At 55.6% G+C, this 25,051-nt stretch overlaps 8 protein-coding genes across 10 annotated transcripts; all 8 read right to left on the minus strand.

Moving 5' to 3' along the window:
* Positions 1-31: 31 nt before the first annotated feature.
* Positions 32-5,329, minus strand: ABB37_01555 (DNA topoisomerase ii; the record flags this gene model as incomplete). The annotated part of the gene is made up of 1 exon (XM_015798107.1): positions 32-5,329. The coding sequence occupies exon 1, from the start codon at positions 4,562-4,564 to the stop codon at positions 32-34; it is 4,533 nt and encodes a 1,510-aa protein (XP_015663627.1). The 5' UTR covers positions 4,565-5,329.
* Positions 5,330-5,808: 479 nt separating this feature from the next.
* ABB37_01556 (putative histone acetyltransferase) lies at positions 5,809-8,112 on the minus strand (the record flags this gene model as incomplete). Its single annotated transcript, XM_015798108.1, has 1 exon — positions 5,809-8,112. Exon 1 carries the CDS (start codon positions 8,074-8,076, stop codon positions 5,809-5,811), a length of 2,268 nt encoding a protein of 755 aa, XP_015663628.1. The 5' UTR covers positions 8,077-8,112.
* A 416-nt stretch (positions 8,113-8,528) lies between these two features.
* On the minus strand, positions 8,529-10,610 carry ABB37_01557 (putative Glycosomal membrane protein). The gene has a single exon (XM_015798109.1). The coding sequence runs from the start codon at positions 10,487-10,489 to the stop codon at positions 9,821-9,823; it is 669 nt and encodes a 222-aa protein (XP_015663629.1). The 5' UTR covers positions 10,490-10,610; the 3' UTR covers positions 8,529-9,820.
* A 1,033-nt stretch (positions 10,611-11,643) lies between these two features.
* On the minus strand, positions 11,644-13,095 carry ABB37_01558 (glycosomal membrane protein-like protein; the record flags this gene model as incomplete). Its single annotated transcript, XM_015798110.1, has 1 exon — positions 11,644-13,095. The coding sequence occupies exon 1, from the start codon at positions 12,304-12,306 to the stop codon at positions 11,644-11,646; it is 663 nt and encodes a 220-aa protein (XP_015663630.1). The 5' UTR covers positions 12,307-13,095.
* A 586-nt stretch (positions 13,096-13,681) lies between these two features.
* ABB37_01559 (hypothetical protein) lies at positions 13,682-14,743 on the minus strand (the record flags this gene model as incomplete). Of its 2 annotated transcripts, none has more annotated exons than XM_015798112.1 (1): positions 13,682-14,743. In XM_015798112.1, exon 1 carries the CDS (start codon positions 14,642-14,644, stop codon positions 13,682-13,684), a length of 963 nt encoding a protein of 320 aa, XP_015663632.1. In that variant the 5' UTR covers positions 14,645-14,743. The 2 variants fall into 2 exon arrangements, with proteins under 2 accessions (XP_015663632.1, XP_015663631.1); XM_015798111.1 differs by having other exon boundaries at positions 13,682-14,721.
* Positions 14,744-15,523: 780 nt separating this feature from the next.
* ABB37_01560 (putative cyclin dependent kinase-binding protein) lies at positions 15,524-19,110 on the minus strand (the record flags this gene model as incomplete). The annotated part of the gene is made up of 1 exon (XM_015798113.1): positions 15,524-19,110. The coding sequence occupies exon 1, from the start codon at positions 18,461-18,463 to the stop codon at positions 15,524-15,526; it is 2,940 nt and encodes a 979-aa protein (XP_015663633.1). The 5' UTR covers positions 18,464-19,110.
* Positions 19,111-19,808: 698 nt separating this feature from the next.
* Positions 19,809-22,563, minus strand: ABB37_01561 (putative mitochondrial 2,3-bisphosphoglycerate-independent phosphoglycerate mutase; the record flags this gene model as incomplete). 2 transcript variants are annotated; one of them, XM_015798115.1, is made up of 1 exon in its annotated part: positions 19,809-22,563. In XM_015798115.1, exon 1 carries the CDS (start codon positions 22,299-22,301, stop codon positions 19,809-19,811), a length of 2,493 nt encoding a protein of 830 aa, XP_015663635.1. In that variant the 5' UTR covers positions 22,302-22,563. The 2 variants fall into 2 exon arrangements, with proteins under 2 accessions (XP_015663635.1, XP_015663634.1); XM_015798114.1 differs by having other exon boundaries at positions 19,809-22,500.
* Positions 22,564-24,137: 1,574 nt separating this feature from the next.
* Positions 24,138-24,794, minus strand: ABB37_01562 (hypothetical protein; the record flags this gene model as incomplete). The annotated part of the gene is made up of 1 exon (XM_015798116.1): positions 24,138-24,794. The coding sequence occupies one exon, from the start codon at positions 24,792-24,794 to the stop codon at positions 24,138-24,140; it is 657 nt and encodes a 218-aa protein (XP_015663636.1).
* Between the last annotated feature and the right edge of the window lie 257 nt (positions 24,795-25,051).

The raw sequence follows: 25,051 nt of genomic DNA on the forward strand, positions 1-25,051 counted from the left end.
GACGGGAAAAGCATACCAGAAAGCGATGGCCTTAGTCGCTGAAGCTGTAATCCGAATCTGACTCCGACGACGACGCGGAGGAGGAGTCACTGGAAGAAGAGTCGGAGGAGTCGCTCTCCTCGCTGGAGTCACCACCACGACGCTTGCGCTGCGATGCCGCCTTTGCACGAGGTTTGGCGGCGGACGATGCGGCGGCCTTTCCATTCGTCGTTGCCGTAGTGCCCGACGGCGTCTCCGTCTTCGCCTTTGTGAGGCCGAGCAGCAGAAGGTCGTCATCGTCGTCGTCGAGGGCGGTGCTGCGGGGGGCCAGCATCGAGTGCCCGTTCATGCTTGCGGCGGTGCTGGTACTTCCAGAAGGCTGCGACGATGTGGCGGTGGTGGCCGTCATTGCTGACTTTGCTTTAGCGGCGGCAGTCCTTGCGGTTGACGAGGGAGCCGTAAGCGCGTCGAGTCCAAACCCATCCAAGTCGAAGTCATCCCTCACGTGTGTCGCTTCCTTTGCGGTTGGTTTCTCGCGCTTCGGCTTTCTGAGCGCCGGCTTCGGGCTGCTGCTGCTGCCACCACCATCGCTATCGTCGTCGCTGTCGTCGTCGCTGTCACTCTCGCTCTTCTTCCTTCGCGTGCGCTTCTTCGCGGCAGTCTTCGCTTTGGGCGAGGCAGACCGCGGCTTTCGTTGCGACGCTGCCGCGGCCACCACCACCGGCGGTGCCCCAGCGTCGCCCATACCCACGATGTTGCCGCCCTCGTCGTCATCGTCGTCGTCATCATCGTCCATCCAGTCGTCCTCGTCGAACTCGCTGTCCTCGTCACTGTCCTTCTTCCTTCGCCGCCGCCTCGCTGCCTTCTTCGGCGGCGGTCGCGTGCCCGCCCCACCGGCAGAGGAGGCGCCGCCAACGCTTGCGTCATCGCCGCCAGCACGGCGCCCCGTCGCCTTCGCAGCCTTCTCCGCATCCTTCTGCAGCTGCGAGCGGGCCTTGTCGGAAAGGATCGGCACCCGCAAGCGGCGAGAGTCGAAGGGCTTCTTCTTTTCCATCTTCTTGCGCTGCACCGTTGCGATTTCCTTCTCTCGGTCCGCAAAGTAGCTCTCCAGCTTCTCACGCAGCACCTTCAGGTCCTCCGTCCAGATGTCCTTTGGCGTGCGGGCCTCCATGAGGGCCGTGTCGTGGCGCGCGCGCTGCAGCTGTGCCTCCAGCCGGGCAATCATCTCCGCCGTCAGATTCCACAGCTTCATGCCCAGCAGGTAGTCGTACGCGCGGGTCGCACGACGCAGCTCAGGTGTCTCACGCGCCTCTGTGTCCTCCATGGCAGCGGGGTCGGCAGTGAGTCCGAGAAGATTCTCCTCGTCGTTCGCCTGCGCACTGGTCCGCTGCTCCTCCTCATCCTCCTCGACCGTCATGGCGGACACTTTCTTCTTGGAGTAGGGCGGGAAGGGCAGGTACTGCCGGCGCTGCAAGTCGTCCAGCAGCTCCTTCTTCTTGCGCTTCGTCACGATCAGCGTGCCCTCGATCACCTCGCGCACGAAGCGGACCATGTTCTCCAGCTTGCTGGTCAGTCGACGCAGCTCGCCGAGTAGGTAGTCCTTGCGTTTCGCGTAGAACTCCAGGCGCACCAGGTAGAAGTCCTTCAGCAGCGACTCGGCATCGAGGTACTTAGTGATCTGGCCCTCCCTGTTGAAGGCGATAATGTTGGTCGCGTGCACAAACTCCTTCAGCTGCAGGCGCTCCTCCACGACGTCCTGCGCCACCCACTGCTGTAGCACCTGGGGGTGCAAGAAGACCTCGAAATCCACCGTGAGATCCGTCGTGTACTCACGGTACTGCACCACCATCTCTTTCTCACGCAAATCTTCGAGAAACTTCTTGTAGTTCTGCGTCCACACACCGATCGGCAGCTCGGTTATGCACACCACGCCGTCGGGGCGAATCTCGTACTTGCCGTGCGACACGAACTTACCGGGCTCCTTCTCCTCCATGGCGCCAGTGAAGCCGAAGTACCACGGCTGCATCTTCTTCGTATCCTCGCCGCGCATCAGCCGCTCCAAGTTGTCGATCACCTCGAAAGGGTTGTAGCTCGGGATGTTCGTGCTGAAGCCGGTACCAATACCAGCCGTGCCATTCACCAGCGCCATTGGAATGACGGGCACGTAGAAGTACGGCTCCACCGACAGCCCGTCGTCGTCCTTGTACTCCACAATGTAGCCGTCTGCCGGGTGAAAGATGGCGCGGGCGACCTGCATGAGCCGAGTGAAGATGTAACGACCCGCGGCGTGGTCCTTGCCGCCCTGTAGACGGGTACCAAACTGGCCGTCCTTGCGCAGCAGCGGGACGTTGTTGCTGCCGACAAAGTCCTGCGCCATCGCCACGATGGTCTGCACGAGCGACTGCTCGCCGTGATGGTAGGCGGAGTGCTCCGAGACGTAACCGGCCAGCTGCACCACCTTAATCGAGTTGACGAGGTTGCGCTTAAAGCAGGAGAAGAGAATCTTGCGCTGACCCGGCTTGAAGCCGTCAATTGCACTCGGAATGCTGCGCTCGCAGTCCGCGATGGAGAAGAGAATGAGTTCCTTGTCCACGAAGTCCTTGTAAGACACCTGGCGCACGTTGTAGTCCATCGACTCATTCACGTTGACATTCGTCTTGAAATTCGTGATCCAGTCCTTGCGATCCTCAACGCGGTCCTTGCCGAACGCCATCACAATCCGGTCCTCTTCTTGCGGGCTCTGCTCATAGAAGTCGAGGCGATGGCGATCGATGTTTTCGAAGTACTCGCGGCCTTCCTCTGCGCCAGATGTGCCGAGACCTTTGTAGTAGCGCAGTTGGTAGTTGCTGATGTTGTCGCCAATCGCCTGCTTCCACTCGAAGTAGTCCGGCATGGAGAAGAAAGAGATGGCCTTGGCAGCCCCGCCGTGCCCCTTCGGACGCGCCTTCACGATCGGCGTGATGAACTGCTGCAGAAAGCCGGGGATACGCAGCAGGTTCGGCCAGTAGCAGTGGATAAAGTTGATGAGCAAACCTTTGATGTGCGACCCGTCATGATCCTGATCGGACATGATCATAAGATGCCCGTAGCGCAGACCATCGACGTTCTCGTACTTCTGACGCAGATCCAGCCCCATAATCTTCATGACGCTCTGGATCTCCTCACACTGGGCCAGCTTCTTCAGCGAGGCCTCGCGCACGTTGAGGGGTTTGCCGCGCAGCGGAAACACACCAAAGTAGTCGCGGTCCTTCACGGCGAGGCCGGCCGTGCAGAGCGTCTTGGCGGAGTCGCCCTCTGTCAGGATGAGCGTGCAGCGGTGGCTGTACTTGCCGCCCGCCTCGTTCGCGTCGTCCAGCTTCGGGATGCCCATAATCTGCTTCCGATCCGACGAGCGCATCTTCGACGCCATCTCCTTCGTCAGCTTGCTGTTCGCCATCTCCACCGAGCGCTCCACGATGCCGGAGTTGACGATGTAGTCGATGAGGCTGTTTGGCAGGTCGCACGTGCTACCGAACTTTATCTTCGTCGTGTTGAGCGTCTCCTTCGTTTGCGAGTCGAAGCCGGGATTCTCGATGAGGCAGTTGAGAAAGAGGAAGATGTGTGGGCGAATCATGTGCGGCTTCACATCCGTCTTTCGCTTCTTCTTCGCCTGCTCCGTCACCTTTGTCACGATCTGATCCATGATGTACTTGACGTGGGTGCCGCCACGCGTGGTGGCGATGGAGTTGACGAAGCTCACCTGCTGAAAGCCCATGTTGGAGATACGCACGCACAGCTCCCACCGGTCATTCACGCGGGCATAGCTCGACGCCTTCTTCTCCTCCCCCATTGTGGGGTACAAGTCCACGTACTCTGGAAACGTCGTGCACGCGATTCTCTCGTCGTTGAGGAAGCACTTGAGGGTCTTGTCTGTGCACCCCGCCACGTCGTAGACACGCCGCTTCATCATCAGCAGCATGTCCTCGGTGAACTTCGCCACGTGGAAACGGTCGAAGTCGGGGTAGAAGGTGACCATCGTGTAGTCGGCGCTATCGCACGGCACAATGACGGCGTCGTCGTGCTGGAGCATGTTGTTCGTCCACTTCATGTAGAACTTCTTGCGCGACCGCCCGTGCACCGTCTCTACCTCGAACTGCTTCGAAAAGACGTTCGTCAACTTCGCGCCGAAGCCGTTGCGGCCGCCGGTCACTTTCGCCTCGGCGTCGTTGTAGTTGGACGAGGTGAGGAGGTGGCCAAAGATCATCTCCGGCACCCACAAATCGTGATCCCGGTGCTTCTGGATGGGGATGCCCTCGCCGTTGTTGTACACGCGCACGTACTCGTCCGTCATCCACACCCGGATGATCGTCTGCCCCAGAGGATCGCGCACCTTGTTGTCCGCTGCGTTGACGAGGATCTCGTCAAAGATCTTGTACAGCCCCGGTATCCAGGTGCACTTGCGCTGTTTCATGATGTTCTCCGCGTTGTCGTAGACCCACATGTCATCCGTCACGGGCTCGATTGTACCGATGTACATGTCGGGCCGCGTGAGAATGTGCTCATGTTGCGTCTTTTTCTGATATATCTGTTCAACAGTGCGGCCCATCTTTGCTTTCTGGATTTGAGTAACGAAATGAAGAGGGAAAAAAAAGGTATTATCTATGCGATTCTGGTTTGTACCGGAGCACAACAAACAAATATATAGCTACGGGTGTCTGTGTAAGCGTGCAATAGTACTGTATGGTTGTAGATTGTAAGGGAAAAATAATATGTAGGAATGTAAGTTCTTTTTTGGATGGCTTGCTATTTTTTTTTTGTTTTTAATGGAAGTGTGCAATGGAAAAAGCAAAAAAAAAGAATTTAAAAAAGCACAAAGATAATTTAATCGGAAACACGAATAACCAGCAAGACAGAACGTCTCGTATTTCCTCTCACAGTCTTGGCCTCCTTTTTCTCTTTAAGTGTTTTACAGCTGCAACGCCCGCGCCAAGCACCGCGTAGCTCCCAATAAATGACAAAGCAACAAGAAAAGGAAAAAATGTTATTAAGTTCCGAGCGCGGTAGACAGCCGACACACTCTGAAAAGCAGAGAAGCCAACAACAAAAAAGAACGCAAAAACGCCGCTCTTGAGGACGTGGCACGCTTCGTTGATTTCCTTTTTCTTCTTTTCCGAAGCTCTCAACGGTCTTTCTATTTTATGCGCCAAAGGTATATTTTTTTTCGTTCCCTTAGATGTACTGAGTGTGTATGTGTGGTGGGGGGGGGGGAGTAATATATATATTTAGTTGTGTGTGTTGCCTCGCACAGCGACGGGTAGCGTAGCAAACCAAATTGACACCAGTCGAGCGGAGAGGTGAACACAAAAGGGACTGTGAAAGCATGCAAAGAAAAACAGAGGAAGAGAGGCGCCGAGTGGAGAGTGGAGCGAGGAAAGACAAACGTCGTAATGAAGCAAACATTGGTGGCTAGAGCAGGTTGTGCCGCGGGTTGCCATTACTACTCCTCCAGCAGACGGTTCAATCGCAACGCGTTCTCTCCCTTGAAGTACATAGGCTGGCGTACATCACGGTGCCACTCAATTTTCGCGTCGTGGCATTCGCCGTGCAGTCGGAACAGATCTGCTGAAGAACACGCTGGTTGGTCGTGAGCTGCTGAAACGCTCTGTAAATGCGTGCTAAAAGGGAAAACAATATGCGCTCCGGCGTCAATCTCGAAAGCGTGGCACATCAGAATGATCCTCCGATCCGTACTAGCAGAAAAGCAGCACACAATGGGGCGTACAACACTGCAGATGGTCGAATCTGTTTTCCCCTTCTTTCTTCTCCTTCATTCCTCCGCTGAACTCAGGGCTATTTCGTTCGACCGCGTGACCTGAGCAACGCAGGTTCAAACACCGCGTGCGTCGCGCTGCCCTCCCACCGGAGCATTTCATCGTACATCCAGTCCACGTACCGTTGAGGAAGGAGAAGCTGAATACTCCGATCTTCGCTGCTGTGGTGCAACACACCCAAACCCAGCAGCGTCTTGAGCACGTCTGCCTCCTCCAGGCGCACAGCGGCGGCAATCTCTTTGATGGTGGTCCGACCTGTAAACGTGGTTGGCGATGAGGACTCGTTGTCGATGGCCGCCGCGTTCCATGCAGGCTTCGTAGGAGACGCACACATGGGTAACGGCGCAGGCAGCTGACGTCGTCTCGCGTTGCCTGCACTCGTGTAGTCATCGTCATGATTCTCGTCGCCCTCCGCGACTTCCGCGTCGTCGTCTTCACCAACTTCTACAACATTCGCCGCCGCAGCAGCAGCAGCAGCAGCAGCCCTGCGAGCGCGTTTCCGCGTGCCCGCAGCGAAACCCCATCGCCCAGTCTTGCCATTACCACCGTCACTGTTGTCTGCCTCGTTCCTTTCATCTTCGGTGAACACCGCCACCACGTCCAGCGAGACGTCAGGAGGTTGATGCTCATCTCTCCGCTTTTCTGAAGAAGCCACAGCAGCGACGCCGTCCACGTCCACCGCCGCTGCCCGCCGCATCTCGTTCAGCGTTGCCTTCATCCACCGCACGAGTGCGCGTCGCCAGTAATGTTGATAGGCCACCGCGCCGAGGTCAGACAGCGGCTTTTCTGGAGTGCCAATCTGCTTTCGCCGGTAAGCAAGCTCGTAGCTGACGGCAATCATAAACTGTCCGATGTTGCGGAGTACCGGCGGCGGTGCGGAAGAAGACGCAGACACGTCCGATTGCACTTGGCCACGGGCCGGATTTCCTAACGGCGATGCTGCAGGAAGAGGTGGGGGGCGGGGGGCGACCCTGCGGCCAAAACACGGCAGCGTCGCAATACAGGCCAGGTTGTACTCGATCACCTGCTTCTCCCACGTAAAGAAGCCCGCAAAGAACATGGCGGACTCGTCAGACACGTAGGACGGGAAGTAGCGATGGTGCAGGCAGACAACGTAGAAGTAGTAGCTGTGCACATCATGCCCAGCCAGCTTGTTCTCTAAGAAGGACTTACCAATGAGAAAGAGCTGCCTGCAGTAGGTGACGTGCTGGCTGCCGTTGATGCGGAAGAGCGACAGACCGCGCCGTTCATCGCGGTAGATTTCTTCACCTGGCGGTCGCAGCCGCCCTGCGCGGTAGGAGCGCGTCTCATAGTGCAGCTGCGCGAAAGTGGAAAAGATGCGGAGCGAGAAGGGGCAGAGAAAAGCATCACGGATGTACGGTTGCGGCTGCGGTATGCACGATTTGGCTACCGCGCCATCAGCACTTGCGGCGTGGTTCTGCTGCTGCGCACTCGCACCGCACGGCAGCGTGGGATCGTACTCGCTGTTGAGCAACCCGAAGGGGGCGTAGTACCACGGTGCAAAGACATAGTTGTTCAGATAGACGAAGTAGCGCACCGTCGTCGGTGTCCGGCAGTCACGGAGGAGTCGTTCCTCGAGGTAGTCGAGCTGGCGGTGTGCACGCTGGGTGCGGGCCATGCCAGGGGTGACTTCGTCGTAGACATCGCTGAGCCACGGCCGGCGCAGCACACGTGCGAGCGGGGTCCAGTCGTCGGAAAGACCGCGTGCCGCGGCAGACGCAGATACGTCCTCTGAAACGCCTGAGGCGACGGACGCGTCATGTGGAGAGACAGCACTGTCCCCAAACGCTAACACAGCACTGTCGAGCTTCACGTAGACCCGGTGCAACGGAAACCACCCACTCAGACGGTGGTCCGCGTCTTTGATACGAACAAAGGCGTACAAGCTGTCCTTCTCTGTAGCGGAAGAGGCCGTGTCGTTTTTCTTTAAGAACGCAGGGGAAGAACTCGTCGGGAGGTGAAAGGCGTCTGATGTTTCCGGCGAGCTTGGCGAAGGTCCTGCGGCCTCGGCAGCAGCGATGCTGACAGAATTGCGTCCACCGTTGGAGGTAGACTGCCACAGCTGCCGCACTTCCAAGATGACCCCCGGCACACACGCCTCTTGAGGATGTCCGCCGGTGTGCTCGCCGCCGACGGCGCCGGTCGTACCGGCAGTACTAGTGGTGCCGGCATTCGTGGGGAGTTTGCGGTGGAGCAGTGCAGGGTAAAGTGCAACAGGAAGAGCCACCGCACAGCTCACCTCTTGTGCACCGCTGTCTCGCCTCATGGGCGCGCGTTGTGTTTTGTATGAATCTATGATTTCTCTCGCCGTTTCCATGAGGGAATATTTGGAATGTGGATGTGCATCGTTCCACGGAAAGCAGTAAAAGGGAAGAAAGAAACGTCAAGAGAAAAGGACCATGCGTGGGAGAGGAATGGACGGCGCATGGGAAAAAAGGGGAAGAGAAACATGAAGGCAGAACGCATCCGCGCGGCGGTTCAAGATTTGAGGTTACATTCCTGACAGCACAGCCATTTGAAGCCATAACGCGCTGTTGTAATCGATCTATCCTTTCGAGCACACCTGTACCCCGTCATGCCGCATAACAGGTTGCTTGCCGTTTCCCTCTCCGGCGTTCACAAGGCACGAAACCAAGAGATTCGTCGAACGGTCCTTTCCTCGCAGTACACACGAAGGAGAGCACGAAAGGACACACCTTCGCCAATTCTGTTGCTGATGTTCATCTATATATAGAAATATATATGTCTTCTTTTTGGGCCGCAGAGGGAGCAGCAATGGTGGAAAAGACAGAAGAAAAAAAAAAGAAGACACGTCAGCACACAATCGCTCGCAGCTCATATCAGCATCCTTCTTTCTCCGTTCTTCTCTTCTTCTTTTTTATTATTATTTCGTCATCACAGCTACGATAGATAAGAATAGAAAAAAAAAAGAGGAAGCGAGAAGTGCCTTTCTGCGTGCGTGTGCGTATATATTGACAAAACAAAACCCTAGACAAAGTCAAAGAAAGAGAAAGGGGAGGGCGAAATGCGTGACGAGACGTGACAACCTCTGTGTGTGTGTGTGTGCTTTGTTGTTATTTGTGTCTACATTTTCGTCCCGCATTTCTCTCTTTTCCTCTTCTTCCGCCGATTCCACCGCTCCACTCACCAATTCCTCCACCTTTTCCCCTAAAAAAAAAATTCGAACACTTAAGCACAACTGGTTTTTTGATTCACGTTCATATTATGTTTGATTAATAATATTCATTTTGCTGTTGCGGTATTATTATATATTTTCCCTGCACTCGTCGAGCATGAATGTCTTCCATGACCGCAAGACAATGAAAAGAAGAAAGAAAAACTTTTTTTTCATAAAGAAACGAGCGCATCTTTTGAATGGTTAAAACACCTCATCGATGACATTGCTTTCTGGAAGCACCATGTGAGACACTATCACCAAAGAAAACAAAAACAAAAGAAAAGGGAAAAGAGCGCGCAAGTCAGCGATCATTAATATAAAGAGGGGGTAAAAAAAAAAAAGCGAAGAGAGGAGTTTTCGGCTTTCTAACTAGAAAGCCGAGAACAGCCCATGCCACCCACACGCAAGAACCGTTGTCTCCTCCCAGTTCTCGTGGCTTCGTCTTCAACCCTTTTTGGATAGCGCGAACACGACAAAAAGAAAAGAGGTGTCAGCATCTAGCAAAGGCAATGCCCTTCGACAAAAAGCCCGAAACAGCGCCGTGCAGTCACAGTGCACATTCAGCGTGTCGTCGCGATGCTTGTTCCCGGGATCACCTGAAACTGTGTTGCCATGCCTCCTTTCATACACTCTCGAAATGCACCCACGCACGTACGCGGGCTTTCACAGACCACGCACACAGTAAAACGCACACCCCTTACGAAAGAAAAAGGGTCAGCCTCCACGCCGCCTATCTTCTTTCTCTTCCCTTCTTTTAAGTGTATCACAGCCATCCAAGTGGATGAAGCGGCGGTGTTGCCTATTTTTTTTTTGCCCCTCTCACATGACCATTTTACTTGATCTTGTTCCAGTTCAAGTACGTGGCGACACCACCGGACACGCAGGTCAGGGCGCCAGCGGTGATGCTGGACGGGTGCCACACGTTCTTGAGGTAGCCGACGGCGGCCATCGTCACGAGCACATCGGAGCCATCCTTGGTCAGGTTGATCACGGCGGCCTTCGCCTCCTTCTTGCTCGTGGCTTCGTCCGAGGAGCGCTTCTGCAGGGCGGCGCGCAACGCGATGAGGTCGAGGACCGCGGCGAGGAAGAAGCCCCAGAACTGGGCGATCTTGGCGTACTTCGTGGCCACCTTCGCGTTGGCAGCGATGAGCTTGTGCTTCGCGATGAAGGCGACGTTATCGCCGAGGATGTAGAGCGAGTTGCCGAGGGTGCGGAAGAACTCGATGTACTTCTTCATCTCAGTGCCCGTCACGCCCTTCGCCACGACGGTGTCCACGACCTTCTGCAGCTTCGGCACATCACCGATGAACTTCCCCATACGCATGAGGGAGCGCGCACTGCCGATGGAGTTGCCGATGGCGCCGTAGGCCTTCGCGCGCGAGTCCTGGCTCTGGGCGGCAACGGCGGCCAGGATCTTGAAGAAACCGGCAAGGAACTTATAGATCTTATCGCGGCCGTCGGTCTGGCCCAGAAGCTTGATGAGTTTCTCGAAGTCGCTCATGATTGATGTGGGTAGGTGTTAAGGCTTTTTTTTGATTTAGGGAGATCCCTGGAAAGAACAACGAGTACGCTGAGAGAAAGCTAGTTAAGAAGGAAGGCGCTGAAGTAGCTGAGAATAAAGCTGTGCAAAGCAAGTCGCGTGTTAAACGTGTCCGACAGAAATCAGTTTGAAAGTTAAGAGAGGGAAAAGAAAACAGGCGAAGGAAATAATTCACGAGAACCAGGAAAAAAATATATAGTCATCTTCCAAAGAGGATCAAAGAACGGGCTTCACATCACACAAAGCGGGAGGGAGAAAAAAAAAGAGGAAGGCAAGCTTCGGCTCGACGACTTTGTACCTGAAGGAGGCCTCTCAGCCTTCTTGGTCTTCAATGCAAATCATGGGTAAAGACGCTCATTACCATTGCGACAACTCCGATGCCAAACGGGGGAAGCGTTGGAAGCCCACGTACTAAGTTGCTGTGGTGTCAAGCGAACAGAGAATGAACCACTTTTTCTTTCCTGTTCTTGTGGTTGACCTTTTTCTTTTCCTCTTTTAAACTGGCTTGGTTACATGGTTAAACATAAACAAGTCCCTCTTGACTACCCCGTAGAAGCAAACGTAGTCACGCATGCGAGCCCCGCTGTCAAGGAAAACAGGAAAAATGAAAAGGGTGCGAAGAAGCAAGATTGATGGAAAAGCACGATGAGAAGGTGTGCCCGTAAAAAGAATGCAAAAGAGAAAAGAGAAGAAAAAGCATCGCCGTGACGTGCAAATGCGGGGCATTAGAACAAAGAGGAGAAGAAAAAAAAAATGGAAACAGCAAAGATACCGAGTAGCAAGATGCACCTGAGTGGGATTCTGCTTCACAGAATAGCACCGTGAGTTCTTCCTTTTAAAGCACAATCATCTCAAATGCTGCTCCGTTAAATACCTCCGCTGCGACCTGGACGGCAACCTCCAAGTCTCGTCTTTGCAGCCTCGCACATCCGGCAACTCAACCGCTATTTGCCCTTCAGTCTTCAGTTTTCTTCTTGTGCTCTCATCTGTGCGTTAATCACACTCACGACGGATCTGTGGAGAAACAAAGCTCACCCTTTCTTTGGGTCTTGCTTTCCGGTTGCTAGTGGGTTTCTTTTTCGTTGTTGTTATGCTGGTCGTAGACAGCGTCAACACTAACTGTACTTCCAGCAGAGGTACGTGGAGAGCGCGCCGGAGAAGAACGTGAGGACGCCCTCGCTGCGCACACTAAGCATCCACCCGTTGTGTGCATGTCCCAAGAACGATACCGCCACCAACGCGTCCGCAACGTCGCGCAGCGCGCTGATGCCAGCAATCTTGCAGGCTCGCTCCGCCGCTGGTGGGTCGTAGACCAGCCGCCGTGCGGCGTCGCGGAGGTCGAGCAGGTTGTGCACAACACCGAGGACGTGGCAGAGCACCTGCACCACTCGCGTTGAACGCGCCAGCCGCGCAACGCCAACCGAAGCCGAGACAAAACCTTCGCGCGCGAGCACCACCACGTGATCGCACACGGCGAAGAGAAGATCAAAGATCGTCTTAACGAACTCCACAAACTTCTTGTTTTCAGTGTATTTGAAGCCCTGTGCGGCAAAGAGGTCACGCAGCGATAGCAGCTTGAGGACGAGGTTGAACACACGTCCAACGCGCATAAAGGAGCGCGCCTCCGCCAGATGCTGTGCGGCGTTGGCGCAATGCGCCTTCGCTGCAACATCCCTCGTGCTCTCAACTGTCAAGAAGCCGATGACAAGTTTGATAAACTTATCCGCGCCGTCCGTTGTCGCGAACACACGCGACGCTCCGAGAAGCACGTTGGACATGTTTGGTCCTTGCTTTATAAGAAGCAGGGAAATAGACCTCTTTGGGATTTGTTCCTTGTGAAGCAACAACAAGAGAAAGAGAGAAAATTTTGATGTGTATGTATTTTTGATTTCGAAAGGATGTTGAAGAGAAACAGGAAGACAGAAAACGAAAAAAAAAGCCCACGCAGCTGAATTTGTGTTTTCTTTCAAAACGAAAAGGGAGAAAAATACAACGAAATCTTTTGTGTGTTTTTTGACCAACGTCGTTGAAGAAAAAGAAAGAGGAAAAGAACCAAAAATGAACGTAGAGGAAAGAAGAAAAGGTACAGGAATGCGGCAGCCTTTCAGGCACGCAGGACCACGCTACGAATGTTCGCGATGCGGCGCACCTCGCGAAATAATTTCAAACCAAAGAGCAAGAGCTGGGCCTTCCGTCTTGTTTTAAAGGTTAAACTCAGAGAACTGAAACGTAAGAGTTCGCTGCAAAAGCAGAACAACGTAGAACTCTTTTTGTAACTACGATGACTTAGCTTTGCTTTTTCTATTGTCCGTGGCGTAAGCGTCACAGAAAACAAAATGGAAAGAAAGCCAAGAAGAATAACACCAGTTACCTGTGAACCTTAGAAAGGAAATCAGATATGAAAATCCTCTCGTACGTGGGCGTACCTGCAAGTCTATTTTTTGATTGTTTGCTCTTTATCGTGATGGGAAACACGTGTGCCTGGGCAACAGATACTTCACGCGTTTGACCGTCGTTTGTATAAATGACTATGACTTTTGAATGGTTTGTTTTTTTACAACTCGACCTTCCGGAGAAGCGGTGTCGAGGGTGAGGGCGAAAGGAAAGCGAGAAGGAAAAGGTGAGCGAGAGGATTCAAATTTCGCGGTGGCCATTGCCACAGCAGTGGCGAAAAAAAAAAAAGAATGTGAGCCAGTAAAGACGTAAGGGTGGTGTTTCGCTATTTCGCTCTACGTCACAAACCAGTGAGACCAACGCTTCTCGTGTCCTCCAAAAGGCACGTGTCAAGCAAAGAGAAAAGCGAAAACGAGTAGGTAGGAAGGCAGCTCCTCCGCTCAGCGTTTGCTGTCGGTAAAACTGCCGCCTTGCCTCTCTTTGCTCGCAGATCTTTCCATGCCTACAATGATGACTATTTCTACGTCGTCCCAGCTGTTGTTTCGTACGCGCTCCAGCAGAGAAGCCAAGAAGGAGAAATCCGTTTGCGGTTGTTTCTCGCTTAAAAGAAAAGAAAAGAAAACAGCTGGAAGCAAATGCAGCAGCATAAGCAGTGGATGCAACGAAAGATAGCCGGCCGATGCGTAAACGGGCAGTTCTTTCGCGTGCGTGCATACGTGTTCGCCCGAACAACAACAAAACCAAAACTCCGTTGCCACTCTACGCTTGCGGTGCAGCGGGAACTTCACGTTCCTTCAGCTCCGCCGTCAGCTCCGTCACCTCTTCGGCGGCGTTGCGTCGCGCCTGCGCCTCCAGTTGGGCAAAGAAAAACGGTGTCTTGAACCACTGCGGATTGCTCAAGAAGCTGTTGAGAAAGGCGGACCGACCTTTCAGAAAGTCAGCCCGCGGGTAGTGGCTGTACTCACGCTGAATGTTTGCCGCGTATCGTTCACGGTACGTAGACGCGTCCGGGTGGCCGAGAATCGATAAGTCCAGATCGAGGAAAACGTGCAGCGGATCGTCGTGGCTCTTGGCAGCGGCGGATGGCGTCGGCGGCGAGGACAGCTGCAGCTTCTCCACCGGCTCGACGGAAAGGTGCACCTTCGTTTTGAGGATGTAGTCTTCCGTTGTTTCGCGCACAAACCGCGCAGCCCGCGCGTCTGTCCAGAGTACCGATGGAGACGGGATCGTCAAGGCTGCGATGCCCAGGCTGCCACGCCACCCTTTGTACTGCTCCTCGCCTATCTGTAAGAAGTCCATGGCAAGCTCGGCGCTCTTCTCCTCGTTGTCGCCTCGCTTCGGGTCGTACACGGCGTCGTGAAACAGAATCGAGAGGAGCAGGACTGTCCCGGTCCAGTCGTGACGCACGGCGTCCGCTGCATTGCTGGTGTGTGACTCTGCGCAGAGCCCGAGACAAGCGTCGCTCTCTTGATTTATTGGCAGCGCTGGGACGTAATCGCCGTGCCACCCGTGCGCCGTCTCGTACTGCGTCAGGTGCGCCAGCATCTCCTCCAGGTGCTGCAGGTTGTGGTAGTGACGCTGCGGCTCCGAGTAGCGGTCGTAGATAAATTGATGGAAGAGCTTCGCCAGTGCGTCGGTGGGGAGCGGAGGAAAGAGACGCTCAACACATCGTTGCCACGCCTGACGCACCAGCGGAACGTCAGCAGCAACGCATGCTTGCATAATGGAGAACTGACAGTGAAGGACCGGAAGTGAGTTGACACTTCGTGGGACCCACGAGCACGCGTGGAATGTGTTTCTGTGTTGTTGGCGTGAAAATGCTAGGCACAGCGGAAGGCAGTAGAAGTAAAACAGGAGGGAGGGGGGAGAGTGTTCTTCAACGTTTGTGTGATAGCGAGAGCTCCACAAAACACCGTTCTAAAGGCACCCTCCGCTTTTGATTTGATGTTGCGACTCATTGAAACCGCAGCAGGAAAGGGATTATTGCAGCCGCCGATTCTTCTAGTTTACGTCAAAGTAACGGCTGCTTCAAAATACTGCTGTCACGTTCTACAGCTGAAGGACTTCTGGGGGCAATGTTTGCTTTTTAGAGGATTTTCTTTTCTTTTCGCGGGTTCTTTTCCACGTCACACCAACACGTGCAGCACTTGCTGGGACCCTCCGCCCGTGGCGCTTGCGACGCAGCAGACACACCTGCGGAGCACAGAAAGCAAAAGCTGAAATGCGCGCAAAACGATGAAAGAAGTCCCTGAAGAAAAACAGCAATAGTAGTAGTAATAATAAAATGGGGAATATGAGAAATACAGACAAAGCGAAGTGCACGGCTACACTTTTCTCATGCAATGCGCCAAAGGAAAACAATATCGTAGATGATAAGAGACAGAGAGGATGAAAGGAAAACAATATAGCGACAGGCACGCAACTCAACTTCGGGCTAAGTCAAAGCTCAGCGAATCAGAAGGTAGTAATAAAAAAAAAACTGACTTTTCCTCAATTCCACTTTCCAACGCTGCACAGCGTGCACAAAGACTGCAAAGTCAAATCGCGACTCCGTAAACTTCATTCAAAAGAAGAAACGAAAACAACACAGTTCAGCAAGTCTTAGTAGTACAAGTTGCTGTAGCAGTTGTAGGTGTTTAGGTAGGCAGGTGCCACAAACTTCTTGCTGTAGTACTCCTGCGAAGTCACGTTGATGAGCTGTAGCAGACGCTCGAGGTGCGTCTTGATCACCTGACCATCGCCATCGGGGAGCAGCGTGAAGTCAAGACCGACGTACACCGGGAACTCCTGCAACTCTACCTTCTTCCAATCCACCTGCCCTACCTCCTCATCATCTTCCTCCGCCTCTTTGCTCGCCCCACCGCCGAGCATTGCGTTGCCCACGTGCACGCCGGACACGTTGTGGAAGCGGCGCCAGCGGTTTTTAAAGTACGCAATCTTCTTCGTCACATCGCCCGTCTCGAGGAACTTGATGGCCAACAGCACGCAGGCCGCCATGATCTCCTTTCGGTTGTGCTTGCCCACCATGCCCTGCACGACCAGCCGCTCGAAGTACCAGTACGCGTAGGCGATGGTGATCAAGTCCAGCAACGAATTGTCCTCGAGCGCGTAGACGAGCAGCTCGTTCTTGATTTTGCGAAGGTGGGTCAGCTTAATCTCGCGCACCTCCAGCTCGGGGTGCTGGACGTAAAAGTTGTGGTTCAAGTCTTTCTTGAGGATCTTCTTGTCCACAAACGAGATCATCGATACGCGATAGGACGGGAGCGAAATCATCTTGCGTCGTCGCTCGCCACCGGTGATGTTGCCGGTGTCCAAGAAGTACGCGTTGGAGAAGGAGGGGTTGTGGCGGCTCTGCTTGCGCGCGAGAATTTTGCGGTAGCTGCGCATGTTGTCCTCTCCACTAATGATGCCACCCTTATTGCGACTGCGGTGATGGTGGCGCCGGTGAGTGTTGGGGGAGCTGTGTGAGCTGCTGCGACTACCCCGGGAGCTGCGGCTGCTGCTGTTGCTGCCGCGGCTGCGCCGACTAGAGCTACGGCTGGCCCCCGACGCGGAGCTGGACCGGCTGTGCAGGCGGCTGCTGCTGCCTCGCTTGCTGTGCGTGTCGCCCGCCGAGTCGATCTCCGACGAGAAGGTGGAGAGCGAGGAGGAACGCTTGGCGCCGTCGGTGTCGGACGAGGACGAGCTGTCGTCGACGCTCGTCATCTCCGCCACGTGACGACGGTCCGCGTAGTTGCCGGCGAGGTAGTGGCTGTTGACGACGAAGTCCTGGTACTCACCATCAGCGTCGTGGTGCTTGACGGCCGTGGAAGACGTGGAACTCGACGACGACGAAAACGACGACGAAGACGAGGAAGAGGAGGAACGCTCCGTCGACGAAGACGAGCTGCTGCTTGCGTTCGACTCGCCACCATAGGGTCGAACCACCTGGTCCTCCTTGCCCAGGGCGGCTACGCGGGGTTCGAACTTGGTCAGAATGGTGCAGAGCGACATCGGTGTGGCGGCCGACTGAGCCCACCACAACCGCCAGCGCTCCCGCTCGCGACGCCGGCGGCGACGGGAACTTCTCGCAGGCGACGAAGCGGACGACGAGGACGACGAGGAGGACGAGGACGACGAGGAGGACGAGGAGGTGCGCGTGCGAGTGTGCGCCGTGCTGGACAAGCTGTGCGGCGTCCCACTAAAATCCGTTTCCGTCCCTGCCGTCGCCGCCAGCTTCGGTGGGGCAGCGGCGTTGCCGTTGATGGTGTTGATCTGAGTGTTGGCTGAGTTCTCACTCTTGGCGTGGTTCGGGTTTCTGGCGAGGGAGTTGTGGTGGCGCAACGAGGACTGCTCCGAGGAGCCCCTTGACGAGGAGGACGTCGAGCTGGAAGACGAAGACGACGACGATGACGATGACGACCCGTTGGACCCGCCGCGGCGCGGTTGCTGCAGCGTATCGCCGTACACCCACCTCAGGCGCACCCGCTGACCTTCCTTCCGGACGACTTGGCTAACGTGAAGACGGGGCTTCTCGCCAGCATTTCGGGGACGGTGATTCGCTGTTTGAGGCGGCACCGGTTGCTGTTGCTGAGGCAGTGCAGGATCGGACCCTACATAGCCTTCAGGTGCCCCTGGATCAGCACCGGCCGCCCCCGCAGCGGCTCCGCCAGACCCACCGCCGTCTTGCCTGCTATTGCCAGCGCCACTGACTGTCGCGGTTCCCGAAGTGTTCCCGACCGCAGCAGGGTTTAGCTGTGTAGCGGTTGCCAGAGCCGAGGCACTGTTGCGACTTGGGTACGAGCTGTTCTTCGTATTGGCGGATGCGGTCGAGCTCGACGAAGACGAGGCAGAACGGCTGCTCTTGTTGCTGTGCCGCTTGTGACGCTTCCCGAGTTTCATCGTAGTGGTGAGGGATTTGAGGAAAGTCTCCTGGCGGTGATTGCGCACCGAGAAGTCCGTGGCAAACGGCTGCCGACGACGGTGTTGCACTTGCTGTGGAGTGAGCGGCGAGGAAGCCTCCTGTAGTAACTCATGGGTGGGAAGCAGCGCAAGCGTGGAGGAGATGGTGGCTACTGAGACGACCGCAAGGTTGGAGTTCTCTTCTAGAAGCGTCTTCTGTGCCGCGCCAAAGTTCGGCGATGTGGTTGTCTCCATCGCGACAACACCAGACCTCCCCTTCATCGACGTCCTCGCGCTGTCTGCGCCGTTGCGGGGGCGTCCGGTCAGCCCAGATGGAGGAACGTGCACGACAAACTCGCTTGCTCCAGCGCCACTGCGGCTGGAGAGATTACCGCTGTTGCCGTCGACGGAATTCATTACGCCGCTCATGGCTTCCCGCACCGCCGTGTCCTCCACCGTCTCCACCTCTACGTCCTCGCTGTCCGTATTGGACGAGCGCGCAGCGTTGGCTGGTCTCCACAGCGGGTGCGGTCGGATGTCGGTGGGAGTGATGCCGCTCAGGAAAACGGCCGCCCGCTCTGCACCGCGCGCCTTTGCCGTGATGTACGGCCGCACCGCCGCCGCTGCAGCAGCATCAGCAGGGAGGCCCTTGCTGGACATGCCGTTGCCATTATTTTGCTTGCAGGTCCTGATGCGCAACGAGGGGGGTGCCGGGGGTTGGGAGACGCATGCGGTGGTTGAGGCGGACTTCGAGTGCTCCGCACCTGTGCCGTCGCCATGTCTACCGGGCGGCGCGCTGAGGGAAAACCGGGAGGAGGAAACTTCAGCTGCGCTTACGACACCGCTGACGTTCGCCGTGAGGGCCGCCGACACGCTTACATTGCTGTTGACAGTTGTGTCTTGTGCGTCCGCAGTGGAGCTGCGGGCGTCAGGCGGACGAGAAGGAGCGGATGTAAGTGACGCCACTTTTGAAGCCAGAGAAGTAGAATAGTTTTCTATATATGTCACAATTGACAAGGTTACGTCAGGGATTCAAATTGTAACAGCAATAAAGGAATGCACAACAAGAGAAGAAAAAGAAAAAAACAACTCTTAGCGCTGTGAAGCAACGAGAGATCACGTGTACGACCGTGATTTGAACAAGGAAGCAAACAAAAAAGGACGCTTTTCTCTGCTTTTTTGTTGGTCAACACAGCAAACACACCCACTTGGGAGTAGATTATCTACGTAGAAGAAGAAAAACGAAGGTGTGGAAAAAGGAAAGGTCGATGCACACACGGTTGCACGGCTTCTTTACGGGAAATTGCTGACCAACACCAAAAAAAAAAAACAGATAAACGCAAAACGCAAACCAGAGCGTTCAGTCGTTTCGTAACCCAAGAACAAAAGAAGGTGCAGAGGTCAAGTCGAATGTGAAGCAGAAAGAGAAAACAGAGAGCAAGCAGTGACGCTGCGGGTTAGCTGTCAGAGATGAACAAATACCGCAAGGAGCATTTCTTCTCAATGACCGGTTGCATTTTCCTTGTTGCATACTCGTCGCAGCTTCGCAAAGGATAGATCCTACGAATCGGCTGCCACCGTTATGAAAGCAGAGCTACGATATTGAAGTCGCTTTCTGTTTCTATTGTTTTGGGTTTGTCAAGTCTCACGTACGTTACTCACTAGCGAATCAGAGAAAAATGCTTAGCCCTTTTTCCCCTTTCCTCGTTTGATGTTTAAAAAAACGTATGCGCGTGTGCGGGCGAGTATCCCTCACGCAAATGTATTTGTTGTTTCAGCTGCGAGACCGAAATGACGATGCTTCAACGACCCAGGAAACCCTTCCTTGTGTAAGTGGAGGAGAAGAAGCTTCCTTTGGTGGCTGGCAGCACTGCGTTGAGGCACAAAAACCCTCGAATGAGCACCACTCCAGACCTATTTCTTCACAGTGCAGATGTACTGCAGCATTCGCAAACGATGGGGATAATAAGTAAGTAAACAAACTAAATATTTCAAAACTATCCCCTTAGGTGTAGTGGTAGTGGTGATGCACGTGCTTCATGAGCGGGATCAGCTCGTCGCCGCGGAAGCGACCCAAGGCCCCAGACGCTGCCAAAACCTCGCTGTAGAGCTGCACAGCGTCGCACGGACCCGCCGCGGACGTCGTCGCCGCGCCGTCTCCTTCGGTCGGCCCCGCACCTTTCACCGCGACGGACACAGGCACCGGCTCGCAGCAGTGATCACCCACAGCGAGCGGGGTGGAGTGATCTGCGATCACGGCCACGGTGGAGCCGGCGGGCAGTGCCTCCCACAGCGCCTCCAACGCGAGTCCAGACCGGCGCAGCATCTCCAGTTTCTGCGCAAGACTCTTGTCGTGGCCCGCGTCGTCCACGCCCTTCACGTGGACAACAACGAAGTTGTAATGCACATCCGCGATGTGGCTGACCTCTTCGGCGGCAGTGGCAGTGGAAAGGGAATGGGTCACGGCGCCTTCATGCGCCTTTGGGCACTCGATACGCAGGGCGTGCAATGCCGCGCGCACCTTCACCATCAAGTCGGAATGGTAGTCACCAGTAGCCCCGCGCAGGGACGCCTGCCCGGACGGGTCGCAAGCCGCACAGACCTCGCCGCGCAGTCCGCAGCAGATGCCGAGCCCTTTAATGATGCAGGTGGGGGCCAAAATCAGTCCGCAGAGGCCGTGGCGCACCGCAAAGGTCGGCACCCACCCTTTCTTGGCCGCGCCACGAAACAAAATGAGGTTGGCGATGTTTTTCCGCGCAGCAGCAGGGCTGCCTGTGGAGTCTGCATTACTTGCATGCGCTGCAGCTGCGTTGCGGTTGTGCTGGCGACGGGCGTCGTTGACCGGGTGCGACCTCAGCCGCTTCGTCAGCGCCGCCGACGCGGCCTCGACCAGCCGACACGTGTAGAGCGCCGCCGCGTACTCGGGGTGGTCCTCCGCCACCGTTGGCGTGCAGTGCAGCAGTAGACGGCCGTCCTTCAAGGGGTCGGTGCCGGTGATTTTGTCCGACAGCATGCCCAGCACCTGCGCGGAGGTGCCGTCAGCGTGAAGAACGCGGCGGGCCCCGCTCAGCGCCACCCCGCAGCGGTGCTCCGTCGCGTATTGCATTTTGATGGTGTGCGGGTAGTCAAAGGGGACGCCGTGGAGATCGCACGGCACCGTCATGCCGTTCAGGTCCTGACACAGCAGCGGGCCTTCCTGGGTGAAGTCGCGGTCGCAGCGGCGGTGCGTGACGTATTGATCGGTCGGCGCTGTGGTGGCAATAGCCTTCGCCTCCAACGCTGGGTCCTCGTCGCCGCACAACTCCTCTGCGGGATCGGCAAAGGTGGAGAAATTGCTCTTGAAGGCAACGTCCTCGTCCTCCAGCTCCAACCCTGCCCCGAGCGCCTCGTAGGCACCACGGCCGCGGTAGTACATCGTTGGCGGGTAGCCGAACAGGCTGAGATGGGCGGTGTCGCTGCCGCAGCTCTTTCCGGCCATGTAGGGGTCCATCACGCCGTTTACACCGTGTCGCGCGACGATGTTGATGCCCGGCGTCACGTGCGTATTCACCGTCGCCCGCAGCGCAGCAGCAGCTGCTGTATTGCACGGCTCTACCTCCGCTACGGGCAGCACCTCCTCCACTACCGAGAAAACGGGTCCTGCGCTCGACGCGGCGAGCGGGGCAACGGCGGGAACGCCGGCTACCACCTCCAGCGGCGTCCGGCGGCCTAGCTCACTGTAGGTGTTGTCGCCGATGCCGTCAATGATGAAGAGCACCATCGGCTTCGGGAAAAGGGGGGCGCCGTGCGAGGGCGTCGGCACGTCGGGGTGGCGCGCAGCCATGGTGTGGTAGGCCCGCGTCGACGGCGGCCAATACGCCTCCGGCAACGCATTCAGCTCCTTCTGCATCGCCACAGCCGTAGTACCGCTGGGGCCGTCGCGGAGGTGCGCCGGCAGACCGCCGTTGAAGCGCTTCCCGTACGTCCGTAGCATCTCCGCAGCGGAAAACTTGACCAGCAACTTGGAGCTGCTCTTCGGCGACGGTGCGGCCCAGTCCGACGGATAATTTTTTGCACGGAAGTACAGCGCGGCGGTGACCACCGCCAGCTCCGCGGACGCCGTCGTTGGGCACGGGATGGCGTGGGGAATGCTGCCGGCGCGTTGACGGTAGGACGCACTGGGGGCCTCGCAGACCTCAATCGCGGTCGCTACCGACACGTAGGTGCCACCGGAGATATCCTCCAGGACGTCGAGCCACGCCTTCATTTTGTCCGACACCGCGAAGAGTTCGCCTTCCACCTGCGCACAGCCCGTCACGTTGCAGTCCGGAAGATCCAGCACACACGGAGAGCAGTCAATCTGCTCTGGCAGAAAATTCACGAAGAGAGGGTAGCGATGCACCGTACGGGCACGCGCAATGAAGACCGCCTCGGCCGCTTCTGCGAGCCAGTACGGGTAGTTGTTCTCGCCGCGCAGCAGCGTACCGTACACGAACACGAGAGTCGGCAACGAGCTCATGGGTGGGCACGGCAAACGTTCAGTGGAAATATATAAATATGATGTCAACAAAGAAGGGCCCACGACAACGATACGTGGAGCAGAACGCTCTCGAGGCGAGGCGAGGAGGATGGAGTGGCTTCGCAGGTGACGCACGTTCTCTTCTCACACTCACAGACACAGACACGCACACAGACACGCAGCTCTTGGTGGAAAATGCTGTGCCGTGTGATCACAGAACAGGGTGGTAAATGCAGAGAGAGAAAGAGAGAGGAGCACGCACTGAAAACGAAAACAACGTGAACGAGACAAAATGGGGAAGTAAGGGCTTTGGAGATAACGAGTTTCCAGAGCACAAACAATTTGCTCAACAGAAAAAGACTACATCACCAAGTAGGCCACCTTTTTATGCCACCACAGTTTGCTGCTTCACAATAATGATCACTTTGCCGATCAACGGCGCGCGATGTGACATTGTCGAACTGGACGCTCCGCAGAGAGCATCGATCCGCGCAGGGATAAGCGGCGACAGACCCCCCAGCATTTCCTGAGGCGGCCCTCTCAACCACAAAACGCCGATAAGGGAGGGAAGGAGAGCCACAAAGTTGCGAGCGCATGCACCGCTTCTGTTTTAGAAACAGACTCTCCGCGCATTCAGGTCACCTCATTCACGACGGCTCGGAAACCGTCATCTTGCTGAAGGCGCTCAGTTGCGCAGTCTGAAAACGGCCTTCTTTCCTATTCCTTCAGGATAGTTGAGTGAGAGGGTCAAACAGGGAAACAACGAAAAATAAAAATCGAGCATAACGATGAAATCGGTGCAAAGCGAAAACAAAAGACATCGGAAAGACATTCGCCCGAGATGCTAGAAAACAACAAAAACCCAAGAAAAAGCCAACACACGGCGGCGCGAGGTGACGAGGAGCCACACACACAAAACAAAAGTCCGACGGAGGAAAACCCGTCGACATGCGAAAGACCACAACGGAGTACGGCACGAAGAGGCGCAGGAAAAGGGCAGCACGCGTCGCACCGCACGGGCAGTTACGATCCTTTTGGCCCAGTCCACCGTCGTCGGTAGTAGAAACACATTTGGGTGTTTTCTCTCTTTCATTTATTTTCTCTTGTCAACGCCCTCTCTTAGTCGCAGGGATAACAACGTCTCTATCAACTTCGCGTGTCCCACTACGGGAAGTACACGGCTTGAGGAAAGCTACAAAAAAGGGAAAAAAACAGAAACCGGTTTTCGAAATGACAAAGCTACCAGAAATAAGTACAAGCTTGAGAGAGAAAAAACAATACAGGAAATAGGGGTCACATATAGCTCATATGTGGGGAGAAGACAAAAGAGGCGAAAGAGAAGAGGAAAAAAAAAAGAAAGGGTTCTCGCCAGAGCCTACAGTGGGAAAACGTAAGCCTACTGCCAAAAAAAAAAAAGAGATTCGCACCGCGTAGACAAGAAAGCGAACGGTGTATCAATGGTAGAACAGAAGGTTCAAAAAAAAAAAGAAACGCTAGAGATACAGATAAAACGTCAATACAAAAAGATATCGACATTCAGGAGAGAACAGAAACGGAGAAAGCCACGTGATAGACGCCAAGGAAAAAAAAACCGCCACGAAAGACAGAGCATAAATGATGGAAGGAGAACACAAAATCCGCACCCGACGACGTCGAACCAAGAAAGCGAATCAATATACAACAAGGAAGAAGCGGACAATGCTGTCTACTCTTTCCCTCTTCCTTTCCCAGAAGCCGTTAGTTTTTCCTTTCCCTTGGATCTTCTTCGCCTTCGTTGCGGTTGTGTCGGGAAGAACACAAAACACTGTAAAGAGCGTGCCGTGTCCCTACCAGGGTCTATTCCGCCTTGGGATGCTCGCTCGCCTTCCCGCCCTCCGGTGGTGGGCTGGGCTTCGGTGTCCCATTCTGGCTCGCCGCGAGATGCTTCCCGTTCAGCTGCTGCTGGCGCTCCAGAGCCTCGGCAGTGGCCTTGTCCTGTTCTTCCTTCTCCTTGCGCGCCATCTCCTCTCGCTCCTTGCGATCCTTCGTGTACTCGTCCTCGTCCACAATGTCGTAGTTCTTCTCCAGCTGCTCCAGGACCTTCTTGCGCTTCTCCTCCAGCTCCTTCTCCTCCGCTTCCTTCTGCTGGCGACGCTGCTCCTCCAGACGCTCACGCTCCTCCGCGGCGGCCTTGCGCTTCTCCTCCAGCAGCTGCTCTTTCTTCTTGGCCTCCTGCTTGCCTTCCTCGCGGCGCGCCTCTATCTTCTTTCGACGCTCTTCCTGCTCCTTCTCCCGTTTCTGCTTCAGCTCCTCCTGTGCCTCCTTACTCCGGCGTTTTACCCCCTCGGCGTCCTTGCTCCCCCTCTGCTTCAGCTCCTCCTTCTTCTTTTGAGCCTCCTCGCGCTGCTTGCGGACCGCCTCGGCGCGCTGCTTCTCCTCCTCCTCACGTTGCTTCTTGAGTGCGTCCATCTCCTCCTGTTTCGCACGGCGAGTGGCGGTGAGCTCGGCCTCCATCTCCTCCGCTTTCTTCTCCGCCCTCGTCTTCGCTTCCTTCTCCTCGGCAACGCGGCGTTGGCGGGCCTCTTCCTCTTCTTTTTCGTGCTCCTCCTGCAGCTTCTTCAGTTTCTGCTTCTCGGCCTCCACCTCAGCCTTGCGGCGCTTGATCTCCTCCTCGCGCTGCTTGTGGAGCTCCTCCTTCTTTTTCTGGGCCTCCTCGCGCTGCTTGCGGACCGCCTCGGCGCGCTGCTTCTCCTCCTCCTCGCGCTCCTTGT

Source organism: Leptomonas pyrrhocoris, assembly GCF_001293395.1.
Source record: "Leptomonas pyrrhocoris isolate H10 chromosome Unknown, whole genome shotgun sequence".
NCBI lineage: Eukaryota > Euglenozoa > Kinetoplastea > Trypanosomatida > Trypanosomatidae > Leptomonas > Leptomonas pyrrhocoris.

Bases quoted from the DNA above. Each gene is read 5' to 3' on its own strand.
- ABB37_01557 (XM_015798109.1), bottom strand. From the start codon at position 10,489: ATGAGCGACTTCGAGAAACTCATCAAGCTTCTGGGCCAGACCGACGGC.